The sequence below is a fragment of the Saccostrea echinata genome, unplaced genomic scaffold (assembly GCF_033153115.1).
Source record: "Saccostrea echinata isolate AGI-Se365-2 ecotype Australia unplaced genomic scaffold, CSIRO_AGI_Sech_v1 ptg000047l, whole genome shotgun sequence".
In the NCBI taxonomy this organism is placed as follows: domain Eukaryota; kingdom Metazoa; phylum Mollusca; class Bivalvia; order Ostreida; family Ostreidae; genus Saccostrea; species Saccostrea echinata.
The window spans coordinates 5,164,780-5,186,585 of NW_026889796.1; the positions used below are offsets into that span (position 1 = coordinate 5,164,780).

At 34.0% G+C, this 21,806-nt stretch overlaps 2 protein-coding genes across 2 annotated transcripts in view; one reads left to right on the forward strand and one right to left on the reverse strand.

The window, feature by feature from the left end:
- Nucleotides 1–61: 61 nt before the first annotated feature.
- LOC133202666 (protein unc-93 homolog A-like) lies at nt 62–10,561 on the reverse strand. The gene is made up of 5 exons (XM_061338523.1): nt 8,356–10,561; nt 1,993–2,126; nt 1,438–1,551; nt 1,028–1,292; nt 62–864 (listed from the first exon to the last, which is right to left on the reverse strand). Exons 1-5 carry the CDS (start codon nt 9,533–9,535, stop codon nt 605–607), a joined length of 1,953 nt encoding a protein of 650 aa, XP_061194507.1. The 5' UTR covers nt 9,536–10,561; the 3' UTR covers nt 62–604.
- A 140-nt stretch (nt 10,562–10,701) lies between these two features.
- Nucleotides 10,702–21,806, forward strand: part of LOC133202821 (UDP-glucose:glycoprotein glucosyltransferase 1-like) — a 50,091-nt gene continuing 38,986 nt past the window's right edge. The window contains exons 1-8 of the mRNA XM_061338699.1: nt 10,702–10,819; nt 12,784–12,839; nt 14,254–14,366; nt 14,507–14,592; nt 15,078–15,208; nt 15,904–16,016; nt 18,305–18,479; nt 20,541–20,637. Of these exons, the coding sequence (XP_061194683.1) occupies nt 10,702–10,819; nt 12,784–12,839; nt 14,254–14,366; nt 14,507–14,592; nt 15,078–15,208; nt 15,904–16,016; nt 18,305–18,479; nt 20,541–20,637 (889 nt within the window). The remainder of the gene's footprint in view (nt 10,820–12,783; nt 12,840–14,253; nt 14,367–14,506; nt 14,593–15,077; nt 15,209–15,903; nt 16,017–18,304; nt 18,480–20,540; nt 20,638–21,806) is intronic.

A 21,806-nucleotide genomic window follows, 5' to 3' on the forward strand; every position in this document is an offset into this window, starting at 1 on the left:
AAGCGTTTTTTGTAATTTCTATCTATGGAAAATTAGCTCTGATCATATGAACGACAAACACTTACCCAGAAAACACCATTTTATTTCCTAAAAATTCATTTATAACAGTTGATTAAGATTTCAGAAATGGCAATAAAACGATATTTGATAATCGTAATAGCCAAACTCTAGAAGATTTAGAGCTAGAATTTTATAGTTAATTTCAGGAAGTGAACTAAAGTTGCTGATTTGTTTTGGGTGCGCTGCCATATATGCTTAGGAATTAATTGTAAATTATTTACTTTTAAAATACAGTGCATCATTTGATATTTATGCATGCACTTTGTTAATAATTTTATGTTTAAAAATTTCAATAGATTTTCATGGACATGCCCATTCTACTTCCTTGTATGAATAATACAAATTTAGCACTACACCTATCAGTATATTTCCACAACACTTTCATACAAAACACACTAAGATATAAATCATTCTCAGACAAAAAGCAAATTCACACTCCAAATAGTTAACAAATTGTCACAACAAAACAACTAAATAATGGGAAGCACAAGTCATCAACAATACACAATTAATACCGGAACGTGTCAAAATCATTAAGTGATGGCTAATTGTCACGTGACCGGTTAACAGTGGTTTGCTCTTCGAACACTTCATCAACAACGTTGTCGATTTGCCTTACTCGATATTCCGCCAGCACGTAAAACATGGTGGATACCACCAACATGATGATTAAAAAGTAAAGTTTGGAATAGACGCACATAAATCTATCACTGACGAATGCGATGAAGAGGCCCAGACTCTGTAACATCCTGTAATTTGCGAAAGCAATGTCTACCGCTTCTGGACATGTGATGCAAATTAGAGCTACAAATAGGAAAAGTAAATAATTAAATAACTGCTGATTAGACTCATATTTTGTTGAATTTTAATCACCGCAAGCTCCGGGTTTTCAGCCAGTATTTTTTTTTCAAACTCTCCCTCTACTCCTTTATTTAAAAAAAAAAACTAGATGCCTATAAATCCTTACTGTTACACTGTGTTTGCCATACAGCATCACAGAGACCCAGGACAGCAGCGATTACGAAATGAACCAACGTGCTGTTGTCTGGAACCCATATGAGCATGATGATCATCACTCCAATATGAGTTACTCCTCCGATTCCGAACACCGCCTCCCGTGGCACGTGATTTGCACATACACCAATCAGAACCGCAATGCAGACATTGGCCACTCCCATTACTATCATGGTATAGCCCACAAATTCGAGTTTCAGTGAACATGTAACGAAAGCCTATAAAATGATATAGAATAAACAATAATTTTCTCTAAAATATGAATTAATTTGTCAGAGAGAGAGAGAGAGAGAGAGAGAGAGAGAGAGAGAGAGAGAGAGAGAGAGATTTCTATAGAGATCGTAATCACAAAAACCTGAATACCATATTAAAGTCTGCGTAGACGAAGCCCTGTTGCAGCCCACTAAAAATGAGTAATGGTATTAGAAGACGGAATGTCTTGTGGCCTACCAGTAAACTGAGATGCTGGAGATATATCTGTAAATATGGAACATTTCAATACAAATACTGTAACGAAATATGTGATTTTTAAAATTCATGGCATTGTAGACATTAATTATGAGCATGCCGTTGCCCTTGTCATGATATGTTGGAGTCTTGTCACAAGTTTTGCCAAGGCATTACTTGTAAACTCGATTAAAATGCTTTATATGCCTTGCATGTTGTTCACCATTATGTTTAATTATGTCAAAACCCTACTTCAAGGACATCTTATCTATAATATATAGTAATAGCGAAGCATGGTTGGGAGGTGAAGGGGAAACAGCTGCTAATTGTCAAAACAACGTCAAGTTTGTATTTAGAGGAAATCCACGTACTAATTTTCATTTTTTTTTTTTTTACAACTTTTCAAAACCTCCGAAGCAAGAAATACGTGAGTAATATATGAATTGACAAATCTGTTATTGTATAAAGTACCTGAAGTCCAGTTTTCTCCGGGTAGACCCTGGCTCCGATCTGATCTAAACAGAAGAAAATGAGACAGAATCCAACGAACCCGATGACAATGTAAGCTCCCATTAATTTCCATAACATTGGTAATTTCTGCTCATCTGAAAATTAAGATGAAAACCCTGAACAGGAACGCTCTATCAGAATCGCTCAATCACTTCTTATTTTTATTTGAATTTTTGTCATGCAAGTCTTTTTTTTCAAATTTGCATGCAGAGTTGTATGAATTTTTTTAAACTGTTCATTGAAATGTACACATTAATGAAATTAAAGTGGTACCTATAATAGTTAAACAAAGCTTTTCTTAATTTATCATCACTTACATCGACAGCAATTATAGGCTATTTTTTCCCCCAATAATTAAAACAGATTAGTAAATTGTCAATAGTTTTACTGTAACCACTCTACTACGGAAAAAGAGTGCATTTTAGACACCGTGAATTTATTAAAATTATTTTGTGTGTAATATATTCCAGTATTGATACGATATATCTTCCCGAACACCCCCCCCCCCCCAAAAAAAAAGAAAAGAAATAAAAACTCTTGATTAATTTTCCCTCGACATGAAAACAGGACATTCAGAAGTTACTGTATTATTTTTTGACACTTAATGTTAAAAAAAAAAAAAAAGAAAAGAAAAGAAGTTAAAAATCAAAATTGATTGAATAACAGAGAACAATATATTGCCTTATTCTAAAAATATGAACTTGACGGAAACAGAGAATTCTCTAAGCTTGTGTACCTTGTCTAGGAATAAAAATAATTTTTTTTATTGTATGATTCACTTGAGCTTATGACATATTTTAAATTCTTAATTGGAATAAAAAATGTAATATTGAAGTTATTCTCTTTTTAGGTTCATGCGATATAATTTCAGATGATTTTCATCAACATCGTCATGTCGTTCAATAACTTATCAGACTGTTCACGGGTGTATAAAACGGTTTGTTTTTACACTATTAAGTACATTGAAAACTATAACCTAAAACCCGAGCTATCCGTTTCACTGTGAATTCCAACTTTTATTTCCATCCCCATGCATGCATTTTATAATTTTCCATGATTTTTACACTGTGCAATCCGACACTCTATTCCGACACAAAATTTTTCTCCAGTGCATGTCGGATTATACAGGTTTCACTGTATTTATATCAGGTTATTTCAAATCAGACGGCGATACAGAAGTTTGCACCTCAAACACCACCATTCTTTTGTCTTACAGAAAATACTGTGACATAGTTCTGTGTTTATTTAAGGATTATTCGACCAGGAAAAAAATAGATGCTGTCATAAGACAGTAATACCCACACGTAAGTGTTTCCCTCTAAATGTATATGCTAGCTCCCTTGTACCTCACATGCATGTAGGTTAGCGAAGAAGGCACAAAAGATATTCTATAACTTACATATAATATGTATACGATTATACATGTATCAACTTAAGCATAAAATGCACATATGAGTTACAATATATGACCATGGGACTCTTATGTTAGTTTTCAAATAATAAATTCATTACCGGTCCGAAATTAAAGATTGTGATGAATTCTGATTTTAAAAGAGGGAGTTTCAGAAAAATCTTTTTCTGTAAAGAAAAAAAGAAGAAAAAAATCGGCCTAATTTGGACACATGGAAACATCATTGATCGACCCCCATTTGGTCCCTATGGTGAAAATGAAAATTCTGAATCCTTATTGCACAACTACAGTACACCACGTATGATCTTCCAAAAGATGATTTGGCTACTGGGTTAAATGTAAGAGTTCTTGGAACCAGGTTTTTGTGAAAAAAACGTTGTTTTTTCGGACCCCATTTTGGCCCCCAGGACTGATGAAAATGAAAACTCTGAAACTTTATTGCATATCTTAATGACACCATATATCATATTCCGAAAGTTGAATTTGTTACTGCTTAAAAATAAAAGAGGGGTTTGAGGTCTAAAGAAGAAAGTGTGACAGACGGACGGACCAGGATGACTCGAACTTTTTTTTTTTTAGAAAATGAGGGTATTAATACAAACAAACAAACAGAAATACTGAGATACAGTATTTTTCTGCAAAAATTATATTCAATCCTTATTTTGAAAATAATACAAACAAAATTAAAATGTGCTTCGCACAAGTAGCTGTTGTTTTGATCATTCTCTCGATTTTTTTTTTATTCTGAATGCTTGGCTATATTTTACCGTCAAAATCAACTTATCTATTTCTGGGCCAAGTCTTTTAATGGAGACCTAAATAAGTCCCAAAATGGACATAAGAATTAGCCATGCAAAAAAAAAACATGCCTGTGGCAATGGTTTCTGCGGTCGAAAGATTTTCTTCTCGGGAAGAACTATACAGGAGGACGAAAAACAACAACAACAACAAAAGAATTTCTCTAAAAATGCATTAAATTAGGTTCATAATGCAGATAACATCATATCGTCTTCCTTTCAAGTCGTTTAACAAGCTTTCTGGTGGATCGGAGAGAGATATCAATTAGATGCTATGATGACACACCATCTTGGAAGCTCTCGTCCTGAAGATGGTTCGGTATTGATCTATAGAATGGCGTAATGAAACCCATACTCTACTCTTTCTGATTTTTTTCTTGTTCGTATGTATTTTAGCTAACCCGAGCCCAATTAAGGTTGGAACGATTTATTTCCCAATCCAAGTACATGTATGTCCAATGCACCTCTGTCTATTACTTTTGAAAATTCTTTTCAAGAAGCATGGGGTCCAAGTAAACAAAGCTCAATTTTTGCACGTAAGAATTTTGCCCTCTCCCGATATGATTTAATTAATAACTAATAAACAAGTAAGGAAGTGTCATTCACTCCTACACTATTGGGCCTCGAAAGCTAAAAATAATTTGTCAACTAATGCAGAGTACATTGAATTGGTTCAAATCAAGGATCCGGGGTTGGGCCAGATCGAGGGTTACGAATTTAGGAAAATATAAATATAACATCTATTTGTCAAATAATATACATGTACATATGTATAAGCAGCACATGCAGTGTAGATTCGACTTCATTTCATGAAATTCGTGCAAGCATTTTTTTTTATATAGTGTAGATTTAAGTATACATGTATTAAGGTCTTGGACATCAGAACCATAATGTGGCCTCGATTTAATTTCATGTACATATTTGTAAGGCAAATTTTAAAAAAAAGAACAATTTAATTACAATCATTGAAATATAGAACTTAATTTTCTTATACTGATTTGAATATAAACTCGTGTTCTAAAGCTTCAATTTAGTCAAAATCCCATGCAGAAGGACTTGGTTCAAATCAAAAGAACTTGGTTCAAATCAAAAGGACTTGGTGCAAAAAGTCTCAATTATCTTAAAAGCAACATATTTTTGTAATATTTAAAAGGACATTGTATCACTAAAACGTAAATATAATGTTGATACAATGGGATTTTAACTAGAGGTCCAGGGGCCACATCGCTCACCTGAGCACTTTGGCTAGGAAAAAGCAGAAATCAGTTCAGTCTTGAAAAGTTTAAATATAGAAGTGGTTCGGAGGAGGGGGGGGGGGTATGATTTGAGCTTATTTGAATCTACACTTCATAAGGATGCTTTTGAATCAATATGACACAAAATGGCTGTTGCTAATTTTTCCTATATATTCCTATGTAAAACTTTGATCCTCCATTGTGGCCCCACCCTACCCCAAGGGGTCATGATTTGAACAAACTTGAATCTAGACTACCTGAGGCTGATTCCATCTAAATATGACTAATCATGGCTTTGCTGTTCTTGAGAAGAAGATTTTTAAAGATTTATTCCTATGTATTCCTACTGTATATAAAACTTTGATCGCCCATTGTGGCCCCACCCTACCACCGGGGGGTCATGATTTGAACAAACTTGAATCTACACTACCTGAGGATGCTTGCATATAGATATGACCAATCATAGCTTTCCTGTTCTTGAGAAGAAGATTTTTAAACATTTTTACTTATGTGTTCCTATGTAAAACATTCATCACCCATTGTGGCCCCACCCTACCCCCGGTGGTCAGGATTTGAAACTTGAATCTACACTACCTGAGGATGCTTGCATATAGATATGACCAATCATGGCTTTGCTGTTCTTGAGAAGAAGATTTTTTAAAGATTTTTTTCTTTTGTGTTCCTATGTAAGACATTCATCACCCATTGTGGCCCCACCCACCCCGGGGGTCAGGATTTGAAACTTGAATCTACACTACATGAGGATGCTTGCATATAGATATGACCAATCATGGCTTTGCTGTTCTTGAGAAGAAGATTTTTAAAGATTTTTTCCTATGTGTTCCTATGTAAAACTTTGATCGCCCATTGTGGCCCCACCCTACCCCTAGGGGTCATGATTTGAACAAACTTGAATCTACACTACCTCACAATGATTCCACATATAAGTTTCATATTTTCAAGCACAGTGCTTCTTGAGAAGAAGACTTTAAAATGATACCATTAATTTTTCACGAATTCATAATTATTTCCCCTTGGAAGAAGGCATGACAAATTTTGATCAGAAAAGCTCCTTTGAGCCTTCGGCTCAGGTGAGCTAAAAAGTTTTCAACTACAATCAAGGTTTATTATCTGTCCCATGCAGATTTGGCAACAAGACCCTGTCCCAATTGAAAATAGATTTCCTCGATATTTCAAAATGAAATGGCAGTTTGATTTTTAAGGGCATTTCATCAGCAATCTCTTCTTTTCTTTTTTTTTAAAGACTAAAAAAGTTCACAGGGCGGTTAATATAATACAAGACTACAATCTAAACTCTAATTATTTTACAGTTAAACATAATATAATACATTAATATTTCGCCATTTTTCCCATCTCTTTAAATCTAAATATCCCAAATGCAAGGATAAAGGGTCTATGCCAATTAAGCCCCGTGCAATTGGATGTTTTATTTCTCTTCATTGTCATTTTCCAGGTAAATAAATGTTACTCGGGTGAACCTTGTGGCCTATATCCATCTTTTTTTTAACTTTGAGGAGAAAAAAATTGGAAAAGAACGCATATCAAAACATCAAAATGTTACGTAATATACAAAGAATACGGTAATCAATAATTGTTGTATCTATATCATCCTTTTATAGACATTTCTTTCATCAAGATAACGAAGGTACGCCAAATATTTATTTTCCTCTTTTTTTCCCTGAAATATTAGTATTCTAAAATCAACGTAAACGATCAACTTATAGATAAATTATTAAGTTTCCCTCTCTTCCAACCCCGAAACTTCCTACCCCCTCTAGCTGTCAAATGCTTCAGAATATATGTAGTCTAGATTAGGATTTTAATTAAAATTTAATAAAAATGTATTTCAGCATACTATTAAAAGTTCTGAAATACCTGGTGTAAGAAATTAAAAAAATAACTTCAACTGAATTATTATGATCTTATCAGTTCCTTAATAATACATGTAGTATGTCCGCAGAATTACAGGGGGAAAAAGACGCGGATGAATCATCATGGATAATCTTAAAAGCAAGAAAAGGATAAATGAATTATGATTTTAAAAATTCTTATTAATTTGAGTCACTGGATTATCTATCTAATGGAACGTAGTTTTATAACAGTCTATAATTGTATATCATACGATTTAATGTAATTATACATGTATTTGCATTAATGGATTTAATATAAATGCATTTAATAAACAGATTCTATTTCATATATAATGTAATTATGGAATGTAAATTTAATACCGATTACAATAAAACAAATTGAAAAAGCAAATTATTATTCATTAACATTACTATTATTTAGTTATCAAATGCACAATTTTAAAATTCATTCTCTGTATTAGAAAAAGCAAAGGAAATAATTCTGTGTTTGACAAGGAATGAATTTCAATTTAAAAAAAATTGGCATGGAATTTACATTTGAACGAATTCTCTCCTACACCGAGTGTTTGAAACATGTCAGATTTGTATGTACCCGATTCGTTCTTCCCTCATCCCCAACCCCGCCTGCTTTTCAACGGCAGAAGATTGTTCGACTGGTAGTGAGGAAGTATTGTGTTAAAGCTATGTTTGCCTATTTTACGTTTATCAAAACACATGCACCCCTTTCTAAGAATCAGAGCAGAACACGATATTATTGCCATTTCGCCCTCATATCCAATGCAATGTTTCTACAATGTATCTCTTTTTACCAAAACGAATGCAATATGTTGATTTTCTACAACAATATGTAAAAATAATTGTATTTAGAGACAGTAAAATTTCCCCTTTAACTAAACTGTCATTTTACGAACATTGACCCATGAAGTACTTAGATCCATGTATTGGTAAATGTGAATATTTAGTACATTAATTGCTTTCTGGACACAAACCTGAAACCTTCATGACACCCCCTGGAACGGGACTGCAGGGATACAATCCCCCACATTTATTGATGCTGCTGGGGTTATGGGTAATTGTTGTGAAGTTTGTATCAAGTTCTCCACTTACATCACCATTTCCAGAATCGTCTATTGTTGTGGAAGAAATAATGATGGATGAAATTAAATTTCCCCAAATGTGAGTCGTCTGAAATCCGGCAAGGAAAAAGCCGTTAAATCTGAAGACTTCTTTGTCTATGCCTTTCTTTGTGATTCGTGAAGAATCAAAGGCCAATTTTAAGATATACGATGCCTCAGCAGTCCATAAAATCCCCTGTCCCCACCCCGAGAAAAGACCTGTGGGGACGAGGGTGTAAAAACTGGGGTAAAAATTGGCACCGGTCCAAGCAAGGAAACTAAACATTCCACATGCTATTGCCCATTTGGCAGACATGAGGTTTATGAAAGTTGGAGCCCACAAACATGTAACAAACATTGCACCATGTACACAAGACATGGCAGTAACTCCTAGATACCTCTCGTCATTAATGGAAGTCTGGAGATTCTGAATGGCTCTGAATACTGAAAATAATAGAATGAAGCTAATGCACAGAAACACAAGGTTCTTCTTAAAAGTGAAGAGAATAATGGAAGGAACATTGCTACTGAGTTCTGAGTTTGGAGTCCCTGTTGTATCAGGTTTGTTGAAGCAGTGATTTTCAGCTGGCAAGTTCAGTTGATCGTTAGATACACTTCTGGGAGCTATATAAGTATCTGGAACACGATTCTCTCGTTCTAAACTTTTCGTTCTTCTCAGAATTGCTCTTTTTAATTCATTAATATGTTCATCCGGAAGCTTGTTCAGAGAGTGTCTATTATTTGTAATCGTCTGCTCCTCCTCAGATTTTGGCGGGTCTATTTTAACTTCCACTTGGGCCATTTCCACATTCCGATCGTCTCGTTTAACGGCTTGAAAATAGCTTTCCTTACGACCCCGTTTACTAGAGTTTGTCATTCCCTCAATGAAGTCAGTATTTTCAGGGTCCCCTGTACTTTTACGAACAGCATACCTGTAACTCTCTGTTCTCTGACGAGGAACTTGTGTTGCATACGTATAGCTTGGCCTTCTGGGTCGGTAGATCCCCATACCATACCCTAGTCCTGTGTTTGTAAAAGGCGACAATGAAGACATAGTTGATATAGGTAATGTACTTATATCCGTTAAAAGATGTATCACATTTTGTACATTATAGAAGAATCCTTTCCGAGAAATCCCCGTGACTAAAGTCCATAGGCATCTGCTCGCCGTAAACGTTCCTTCACAAAGCGTTTAACTTAATTTTGACGAGATCAATAGAAACTACGATATAGAACTTTCTCCATACTGCAAAATTATTCTTAATTTTGTAGTTGTTTGGTAAAAGTTCCTCGACCAGTGACGGTTTGCTCTGAAAATAATGGAATAATTACGCGGATCTAACGCCTCCGAAATCAGCCAATTCCAAGATCAATAGACTTCTTCATAAAACCGACAAGAACCCAAGGCTTCTCTTACTTCTGACACCCAAGCACTGGAATGACAGGTCTTCAATGTGAAAGAACACAGGACTGCGTCACTCCAAAATTATTTATTCAATAACAAAGGATAGGAAAAAACGCCAATATCTCCTCTTCAACTCGGGGGCGTCTCCAGTGTTGAAATCACAGCCGCTGAATCTGGTATATTTCTTTTGAAATTCTAATGCGGCACTTACTCTAGAGCATTGGCTTTACTTTCGTATGACATTTAATAAATGTCAAGAAGACACATTTTTTCTACCCTAAATGCCAGAAGATCAAGAAAAGGTGCGACAGATGAGTCAAACGCTTAAATGCCGTCTTCACTCCTGATTTTTCTCAGCTCTTTGCAAGCAATCGACCGCTCACATACTTTGCAATAGGATAAAAATGCATCCTTCCATATTCCCAGGGGAATGCAGGAATCGACACTGCCAAAATAAAAAGCACTTAACACACAGAAACAACGTAATTTTCAAAAACAGTCTGTTTTTAACTCGATGTATCGTGTTATTTCATTTCTAGCTCGTTAATGCTCAATCTGTCCGATCGATTTGCAACATTAGGATGTGAATCACAATTTCCACACATTTGATAAAGTGGTAGAAATGTGCCCGGCTTTCCGAGAGGCATTTTTGGAATTGCATTTCGTGAAAAGTGAATAAACATCATAATTAATATCTGCACATTGCCGCGACTCAAGCCTTTGCTTCTTGGAAGCCGTGCATGGATCGATATGCGAAAAGAAAAGCGCGTTCCAGTCTCTGTAATATATTACAAATCTACTGTCTGACCCTGGGAATGACATACACTCCATTTTCCATGACTTCTGTAAATCTTAGGGTTACCAATCACAAAGAAGAGCCATTATCTCAGATTTCATTATCTTTGATTACGTTACTGATTGAGGTTCTTGGTCGTGAGTGGTCGATTCTTTTGGTCCCCCTTGATTAGGTTCGATTCAAATGAGGTCCATATCAAACAGAAAAAAGAGGAACAAAATGAAATAAAGCTCTCGAGACAGATATAACTTTGTGTACTGGTGTCCTTGTTTTCTGTTCGTATGAATCTTTTGGGATGTCAGAATTAAGTTTTGAAATGAACTGCATGGGATTTTTTTTTTCAAGATGATAAAAATAATCGATAATTAAAATGATGTTAAGTTTCTAATATAGTGTATTCTTCACCGTGATGAAGAAATTATTTTAGATATCCATGAAGTTTTGATTGTTAAATGAAAGAGGGCATATTCAACATTAAATTTTAGATAAGAGACAGAGGCTGAAGAATGGATAAAAGATCTCTATACCAAACTCCGCATTTACCCTGTATCGGCTGATCTGGGTATGTTGTTACCTAGGGCTCTACAAGAAACAACAACGTGAAGTTTGGGTCAACTTTAAGGACCCTCTATACACTAGAGGAAAATATATTTTGGACATTGAGAAAATTATAGTGTGTAAAGGTGTAAGTATTGAGCTTATCTATCACATTTTCAACATAGGGTGCCTTGCATTTAGCCCCAGGAAAAATGTTCAAAGACAATGAAGTACTGATGAACAGAAATCACTGCTGTTTACTTAAATGGGAAAAATACCTGCAAATGAAGTGTTCTGTCTATTCATCTTGGCCTATTAAAGTGTTATGAATGCTTGATTGATCACAAATTAAGTAATAAACTGTACATTTCAATTTATTTTATTCTTGGTCAAAGGGCAGATCACTCTATCTGCATAAAAATACCACAAAATCACAACTCTCTTGTGTGCAGTGTATAGAGGGCTCTTAAGCCCCATATAATGATATCCAGGAAAGATTATTAAATATAAGAGGCCTGCGGGAAAACGCGGCAAAGCGGAAAGTCAGACTAGCTCAGTTTCAAATATTTCTCTTTTTCAATCTGAAAATAAGGAAAACATAACAATTTAATACATATGTACTGCATGAGTTTACTTTTAATACTGCAGCACGTTCTGGCCAACTAATCTAAAAATTTTATTTTCATTCTTTACAGAAAACTTTGCAAAAAATACTTATAGTAGAAAAGCAATTTGAAGTACTGATATAAGATACAATGCGTTTGAATTCTATATAGGGCAAAATTAAAGAAGATTAACAAATATGATTTAACTGCGTTGCTTACAAAATTTTCAGGATAAAAATTAACATGAATCTACGAAAATGATTTATCACTGTTAAATTGAAGATTTCAGGCCCATAGAACGCGGGGGGGGGGGGGGCAGCCCCCACTTTTATTTCCTTTAGATGCTATAGTCCCCCCTCCACATTTTGATGTTGTAAATTGCGCGATTTGGACAGTAAATTAGTTTTTTTCTTTTCTTTTCTTTTTTTTTTTTTGGCTTGTCAGAGATTTTTTTGGCAAGCCCCCCCCCCCCTCCCGCACTTTTGAAACCGTTGCTATGGGCCTGGATTTTAAGATTTTTAGAGAAACTATATGAAAGATGTTTTCTTCATTTTGAGGATAATCATTGATAAGCACCCTAAATCTTAGGGTGTGTCAGGGGAACTTGTTCTTAATTTAGTGACAAATATAGCATTAATTAATTTAAGTTGATATAGATGAATATATTAAACATAATTAACAATTATATGTAAGAAATGTTGTCCAGTGTATAGTTTTTTTTAAATAAACAACAATTTATCCCTAATTTGTCAGATTTTTCTCTGTAACCCAGACGGAGTGCCTATAAATTTGAATTTTCCCGCCATTCAGTTTTTGTCTGCGAGTCTTTTTGTTTTAGTTTAAAAGCAGTGAGTGTTCTTAAAGTGATGAGATGATTTGAAATTGTTATCGAAAAATTAAATATGTAATCAATTAGTTCTAGTTAGACTTGTGTGAGTAAACTAGGAAAATTATTTTAGCCAATGAAATCCTCCCACATCACAAGCGGAATTACAATATGGCGGCCTCCACAAACGTAAGCAACAAATTTGAGGCTCCTTTTTCTTAAAAAGTTCTCCTGCAGTGAACGAATGTAATGAATTTCAAGGTTATCTGTTGGGGACTTTGGTTGTTACTTGTTTTTCAACAATTTTCCGCTGTTAAAAAATTTCCACTTTCAATCATTGATGATTTGTTTGGAAAATTATGGTTAAAAAGCCGGGTTCAGTCAGCTGACAGTGTAAACACAAATAATATTTATGTATATCTGACCAAAGACAATAAACGTCTGATGGTTTTAGTTTCCAAGTGAACGTGTGACTAAATCTCATTTACAGGCCTCTGTAGACAAAACATGTCTTGCCATTCTTGTATAGCTCTAGACTGGTGAAAATATGACTTGTACTTTGACTCCTCTTTTACTGCTGTTGTTTTAGGGTGTGACCGTTAGGATGAACACAATTGTGTTTATAACTGGATACTGTAAAAATCTTTATAGATCTATACATGATTAACTTGGATCTACCTCTACTCTGGAATGTAAAAGGTCAGATTTGCACTCGATCAGTGTAGACTGTGCTTTGGATCACATGTTTTGTCATACTTCAGTTGCCCCATAACAGACTCTAAATGGTTCAAATTATCAAAGAAAGGCATTTTTTTTAAGTAAATGCAATTACATCTTCATTAGCCAAGGGTTTCTGACCTGCCACTCTCTTCATAAACCCTTGTCCTATAGTATATGGTACTAACAAAAAGTCTGAATTTTTTTTTCCTCCAGTTGTGATTGGAGTCAATTGATATAATTCCATCAATCAGCAAATGCTTTTGTAAATGATGAGATCTCGGTTTGGGATATATCTTAACCCTTTAGTCTCTGAAATGAAAAACACAAGTAAACAATGATCTGAAAGATGATGTGCCATATTCTATAAATATATGTAGCTATGGTATTATCCAACTTTATAAGCAGATGTGCACATAATGTCATTAGGAATCTATATTGCAGATATAGATTTGCACTCTACATAACAAACAAATATCCTTCTATACCTGCTTGTTAATCGTTAATTAGTCTTTAAAAACTTTTATTTTTAAATACGCTTTTTATTTCTGTCAGTGATGCAATCTGTGCATATGTGTAAGATTCAAGATCACGTGACGTAAACAATCCCAACTTTTGAAAGCACCATAGGCCAATTTAAGGGTTTACGAGGAGAGTTGTGGATCAGAAACCCTTGGATAGTGAAGATGATGCAATTATTTTTTGTTTCCTTTAAGCTCTTTTCAAGAACCAAATCTTGGTCACCAATATATTTTTTATTTGAAGGTTTCACTCAAAAATTTGTGTGAGGAACTAGCAGATTTCAGTTTGGGTTTCCTGTGTTCTTACATGTTAATCTATAGCGGTATTATAAAAACACCTGAAAAATTGAATTTGTCTATTTCAGATGTGGTGGCTTTATATTTGGACTTTTATAACAATGGCTTTTGCCAAGCAAAAACCAGTAACAGTGTCACTGGATGCAAAGTGGTCATCAACTCCTCTCTTGCTTGAAGCCAGGTCAGGAAAATAATGATTTGAAAAAAAGTGAAGAAAACTCCAGAAAATTTATATATATAACCAGTAAGACAAGTTAAAATTGAAATGTTAACAATAATGATGGTTAAGAGTAAAATGACATTGTAAAAATTGTATTGCAGTGAATATATTGCTGGAGAAAGCAGAGAGAAATTCTGGGAGTTTGTTGATAGTGTTTCTACATTAACACCAGAACAGATTCAGTCAGGTTAGTAAAATGATAGACTGATGACAAAAGGGACTACATGTACTAACATGATTAATGTATAAAAAATGATGGAACAGTTCAACACATTTGGCAATAATCATGATAGTTAATTAATCAAAGTTAAAAGTTAAGTAAACTGTCTGTCCACACAATACTTGTACAATATTTAAAGAGCATTACAGTATGAAAGAAGGGTCATATATTCCTTACTTTTTTGCTTCCACTTTGATATTTTAAGATTCATCACTTATGAAGGATAATTTTGCAAAGGTTTTTGTGAAAAATTGAATGCTAAATTGTGTGACTGTTAAAATATTCAAACACATGAGGTGTGTCTTTGAATATATCCTAAATGTTTTGAGGGATGATTTTCTTTTCAGATTTAAAATCGCAGAAACATGTATGTCTATGAGCTCTTGAAAGAGCAGGGATGTTTAATAGGATAAATATACATGTATTATTGATATTTCATGTTTTTTTTATAGACACAGCACAATCAAACTACCATTTAATTCAAAAATATGCTGGCAAAGTGTTATCTCCATTACATATAAGATTGATGAGATTTTCTTTGTCGCTGCGAAGTTTCTCTCCAGCTATAGAAAATTTTCAACAGGTAAGTAAGCTAAAAATTATAAATAAACTTTTATTAACATGCAAAAAATAACAATTGTGATACTTTTTTTATCTGTACAGTTTGGTTGTGATGAACTAGTCACTGGATTTATTCATTTTTTGGGGTCAGAGATTGAAGATTCAGAGGTGAAATGGGAAAGGGGGAGGGGGGATTTTTGTTCTGTATGCATGGCGGAAAAGTGGAAGTTACCATGGTCTCAAGTCCCAACAAATGAATGTTGGTAGATCTAGGATTTTGATACAGTCCTCAAAAAAGATTTATCAGAACATATTCCTCACCTTTGCATGCTCCAGTTAAATGTTTAAAAGTTTTCTGCTAAAAATAAGTCACAATACCTTGATATAGATGATAACAATTATACAGTAGATGTGACCCTTGTTTTTTAGGCACTTATATTTTGCAGTCTTTACAGTCTTTTTACTTGCTTTACAGTGCAGTTGAGTTTGTCAAAACTTTGCTATACTCATATTTTCACATATCTTTCACTTTATGATACAAATATCTTAAAAGAAACACGTTTTGACTCATTATGTAACTTTAAACAATATTAAAAATCAAAATCAAACCATAAAGTCTTTAGAATCGAGATTTTCAGTTAGTAAACAATGCAGATTTTGTAAGATCTATCTTGTCCATTTAATGATTTGTTAAGCTTTGTCTGTTTGTCTCTGTAGATGTCCAAAGAGGAGCCAGCTCCAGAGGACTGTGATATGTTTGTTAGCATCAATGGAGAGAAGATATGTGACATCAGCAAGATTGATGATGTCATCAAAACAGCTGCAAACAAGTAACATTAATACTAGTTTTTACCAGATCTTTATATTTCATATACAATAATATAGGAGAAGGGGGCGGGGAAGTTATTTATTCTTTTTGTGTATTTTTCTTTTTAAAGACTTCAAGTTATCATGCTGTAATAATTGAACCACTCATGTACATTATATTTGATAAAGGGAAAAGTGAAAGTCAAGGTTTCATTATAGGTGTCTGGATTTATTTTGTTTTATACATGTATGCTTGAATAGCTAAATAAAAGTAAATAGATGCAAGAATAGCTAAATAGTTTCTCCTAGCATTTCTGCCATCTTTTTATCATAAAAAGATGGCAGAAATGCTAGGAGAAACTATTTAGCTATTCTTGCTTCTATTTTTGATGTTTTTATTAGCTCTAATGGTCAAAGACCAGAAGAGCTTATGCGATAGTAATGTGTCCGTCGTCCGTCCGTCTGTCTGTCTGTCCGTCAATCTGTAAACAATTTTTCAAAACGCTACTCCTCCTACAGTTTTGGTCTGATTTCAATATAACTTGGCACACAAGTAGTCTACACTAAGATACATAATTCTGTGTATCGGTTTTTAATTTCGATGAACGGTGTTGCCATGGTTACTAAAAATAGAGATTTTTGGAAAATACTTTCAAAACGCTACTCCTCCTACAGTTTTGGTCTGATTTCAATAAAACTTGGCACACAAGTAGACTACATAAAGATACATAATTCTGTGTATCGGTTTTTGATTTCGATGAACGGTGTTGCCATGGTTACTAAAAATAGAAATTTCCTTGAAAAACTTTCAAAATGCTACTCCCCCTACAGTTTTGATCTGACTTCAATAAAACTTGGGATATAAGTAGACTACACTAAGATACATAATTCTGTGTATCGGTTTTTAATTTCGATGAACGGTGTTGCCATGGTTTCTTAAAATAGAAATTTCTCTGTAATACTTTCAAAATGCTACTCCTCCTACAGTTTTGGTCTGATTTCAATAAAACTTGGCACACAAGTAGACTACACAAAGATACATAATTCTGTTTATCGGTTTTTGATTTCGATGAACAGTATTGCCATGGTTACTAAATATAGAAATTTCCTTGAAAAACTTTGGAAACGCCACTCCTCTTACAGTTTTGATCTGATTTCAATAAAACTTGTCATATAAGTAGACTACACTAATATACATAATTCTGTGTATTGGTATTTAATTTCGATGAATGGTGTTGCCATGGTTACTAAAAATAGAAATTTCTCTGTAATTCTTTCAAAATGCTACTCTTCCTACAGTTTTGGTCTGATTTCAGTGTAACTTAGCACACAAGTAGACGACACTAAGATACATAATTCGTACATGGTTTTTTTTCGATTTCAATGAATGGTGTTGCCATGGTTACTAAAAACAGAAATTTCCTTGAGATACATTCAAAATGCTACTACTCCTACAGTTTTGATCTGATTTCAGTATAACTTGGCACACAAGTAGACTACACTAAGATACATTATTCTATTTATTGGTTTATGTTTTCGATGAACAGTGTTGCCATGGTTGCTAAAAATAGAAATTTCTGTTTGTTTGTTTTATTTGTTTATTGTTTAATGCCCCTCTCAAGAATTTTTCACTCATATGGAGACGCCACCATTTGCCGATGGAGAGCTGCAAATTTTGACCTTTACTCGGCACTCAGGGCCATTGAGCAGTGAGGGATCTTTTTCGTGCCAGCACCTACTGCGACACGGGACCTCAGTTTATATGGTCTCATCCGAAGGACCGGTCTTCATGTCCCACAGTTGGATTCAAACCTGTGACGTAAGGATCAACTCCTTATTCCGCGACTCTAGAGCAAACGCTCTAACCACTGCGCCACACGGGCGACTAGAAATTTCTGTGTTCTGTGAAATACTTTCAAAATGCTACTCTTCCTACAGTTTTGGTCTGATTTCAGTATAACTTGGCACACAAGTAGACTACACTAAGATGCATAATTGTCTTTATTGTTTTTTGGTTTTGTTGAATGATGTTGCCATGGTTATTAAAATCTAAATTTCTGTAAAATTCTTTCAACAGTTTTAGTCTGATTGCAATAAATCTTGCCACAAAAAGAGACTAAACCAAGGATCATCATTTTATTTATTGCAGCTGTTGCAAAGTTTCAAGTCCAAGTGCTACTTTTATCTTCCTTCGTTATGAGTACAAACCAGTAGAGCAACAGTCTCGTCAGAGACTTCTGGTTGCATTATGAATGCATAAAAATGTACAAATTTTAACAATAAAAGATGTATGAAGTGCTTCTCATTTTAGGCCCAAATCATCCGTTTACAAGTTTGATCATGTGTATCCTGGGACAGGAAATAAAAATATGGTTGCTGTACTATATGGAGAACTTGGAAAGCCAGGCTTTACAGAGTTACATGAAAAACTCAAATCTCTGTCCAAGCAGAATGAAGTTACTTATGTATTGAGACATTTTGTGAAGGTATTCAGTTTTGTTTTCTTAAAGATTTACATGTAAACTTGATGCTATAATGATATTTATACAGTCATGTACATGTGTATAGCAAATGATATCAAAGTTTTAGTTAATATGATGCAGTTTTGGAAGGCTGAAGTACAATATTTAGGAAATCAAATATTGTTATGGTGTACAGTATACCTTTAATAACTTAAAATGCTTAAGGTGCAAAACAAAATAAATCGACTTTGTTGTATCCGTTTGAGCATAGTTAATGCTAAAATAATATGGGGAAAAAGTATGTGACTAGCCATGTACAATAATTGGTGTTACCTGTTTGGTACAAGAATTGGTGGTACCTGTTTTGTACAATAATTGGTGGTACCTGTTTGGTACAATTATTAATGTTACCTCTTTGGTACAATAAATGGTGTTACCTGTTTCAGGCTGTTTGGTACAATTATTAATGTTACCTCTTTGGTACAATAAATGGTGTTACCTGTTTCAGGCTGTTTGGTACAATTATTAATGTTACCTCTTTGGTACAATAATTGGTGGTACCTGTTTGATACAATAATTGGTGTTACCTGTTTGGTACAATAATTGGTGTAACCTGTTTGGTACAATAATTGGTGGTACCTGTTTGGTACAATAATTGGTGGTACCTGTTTGGTACAATTATTAATGTTACCTCTTTGGTACAATAATTGGTGTTACCTGTTTGATACAATAATTGGTATTACCTGTTTGATACAATAATTGGTGTTACCTGATTGATACAATAATTGGTGTTACCTGTTTGGTACAATTGGTGTTACCTGTTTGATACAATAATTGATGTTACCTGTTTGATACAATAATTGGTGTTACCTGTTTGGTACAATTGGTGTTACCTGTTTGATACAATAATTGGTGTTACCTGTTTGATACAATAATTGGTGTTACTTGCTTGGTACAATTGGTGTTACCTGTTTGATACAATAATTGGTGTAACCTGTTTGGTACAATTGGTGTAACCTGTTTGGTACAATTATTGGTGGTACCTGTTTGGTACAATAATTGGTTTTACCTGTTTGGTACAATTATGAATGTTACCTCTTTGGTACAATTATTAATGTTACCTCTTTGGTACAATAAATGGTGTTACCTGTTTCAGGCTGTTTGGTATTATTATTAATGTTACCTCTTTGGTACAATAATTGGTGTTACCTGTTTGATACAATAATTGGTGTTACCTGTTTGATACAATAATTGGTGTTACCTGTTTGATACAATAATTGGTGTAACCTGTTTGGTACAATTGGTGTTACCTGTTTGATACAATAATTGATGTTACCTGTTTGATACAATAATTGGTGTTACCTGTTTGGTACAATTGGTGTTACCTGTTTGATACAATAATTGGTGTTAGCTGTTTGATTCAATAATTGGTGTTACCTGCTTGGTACAATTGGTGTTACCTGTTTGATACAATAATTGGTGTAACCTGTTTGGTACAATTGGTGTTACCTGTTTGGTACAATAATTGGTGGTACCTGTTTGGTACAATAATTGGTGTTACCTGTTTGGTACAATTATTAATGTTACCTCTTTGGTACAATTATTAATGTTACCTCTTTGGTACAATAAATGGTGTTACCTGTTTCAGGCTGTTTGGTACAATTATTAATGTTACCTCTTTGGTACAATAATTGGTGTAACCTGTTTGGTACAATTATTAATGTTACCTCTTTGGTACAATAATTGGTGTTACCTGTTTGATACAATAATTGGTGTTACCTGTTTGATACAATAATTGGTGTTACCTGTTTGGTACAATTGGTGTTACCTGTTTGGTACAATAATTGGTATTAACCTGTTTGGTACAATTATTAATGTTACTTCTTTGGTACAATAAATGGTGTTACCTGTTTTAGGCTGTTTGGTACAATTATTAATGTTACCTGTTTGGTACAATAATTGGTGTTAACCTGTTTGGTACAATTATTAATGTTACCTGTTTGGTACAGTAATTGGTGTTACTTGTTTGGTACAATAATTGGTGTTGCCTGTTTGGTACAATAATTGGTGTTATCTGTTTGGTAGAATCCATCAGAGGAGAGGACACGCCTGTCTGGTTATGGTGTAGAGTTAGCAATTAAAAGCACAGAGTACAAAGCAAAGGATGACACCAAAATAGAAGGTATGTGAAGGGAGAAGGCTGAATTAAAAATTTGAGGGAGAAACATAAATTCAGAAATTTGCTGCAGCAATCTATTTAAAACTGAAATGGTTTTTACTTAAATTTTTGATTGTTTTTCATGGGAGTTGTTGAGCACTCAAGCATTATATTTTTAAACATTTCTTATTGTAAAAAATGTAACAGTCATCAAATTGTGCTAAAATACCTCACAATTTCTTGCTTAGGCTTAGAATATGCATGTAAAAAGAAGAATATCTGAGTTTAAACGTTTGAATATATATTGGTAATAAATGCTTACATGAGTCGTGTCTGAGTCAGTGTCATCATGAGTTGTCTGTTACCTCATTCTCAGTGTAATGTGATTTCTATCTTTCCCTTTAGTAAAAGGTAAGCATTCAGGGTATATATGTTCAGATGTCAGGTAGGTGATATATCAGTTAATGTAGTTAGCATCACATTCATACTTAACAAAAAATGTGGAATAACCTATAGTATGCAACTGGAAAATGGAATCAAGTTGACACATGGCTTAATAGATTTCTGCTTAAGAGTAACAATAAATTTATATTGTACATGTATATGCTTTTTTCTTTGAACTTTTATCTTCAGTATTCCTACTTAAAACTCTTACTTGCTCTTCAAAATTAAAGTGAGAGATTTTATTTTGTCACTGGGTGTATACAGAGACTTATTTTTCATCAATATCTAGTAGATTGGTGGGCAAGGAATTAAGCAATACCAAGATTGTGACTCTTCTACTGTCTTCCACATCTACTTGTACCTACAGCTTCTGATTTTCTGCCTGAACATTCACCAAGACTCTGCACTCTTTGCTCGGTTTTAGGGCTTAATTGCAAACCTTTAAAATTGAATAAAAATTTTTGAAAAAGCTTAGACTCTAATCAAAATTACTCTGAGTCACTTATTTGCTGAATACTGTTTGCTGGCAAGAAGACAAAAGCTGAAAAGAAACTAATTAAAGAAATGCAAATGATTTATTTAGATTTTTATGTGAAACAAGTAAATTGTTTTAAGTGAAGCAAACCAAACAATGACGAAATATATGGTTAGTTGGGTTGTTTGCCTCACTCCCAGGTATTAATAGCCATTCTCTGTAACCACTTTTAAAACAGGTAAAATTTTTGGTTTCTGAGACTTTGCTGGAGTAA

Excerpts from the sequence above, each read along its gene's own strand:
- LOC133202666 (XM_061338523.1), bottom strand. The coding sequence starts at position 9,535 with ATGTCTTCATTGTCGCCTTTTACAAACACAGGACTAGGGTATGGTATG. Across the intron at positions 1,552-1,992 it reads CGGAGAAAACTGGACTTCAG|ATATATCTCCAGCATCTCAG; the intron begins GTACTTTATACA and ends CCATATTTACAG. Across the intron at positions 865-1,027 it reads ATGGCAAACACAGTGTAACA|CTCTAATTTGCATCACATGT; the intron begins GTAAGGATTTAT and ends TCCTATTTGTAG.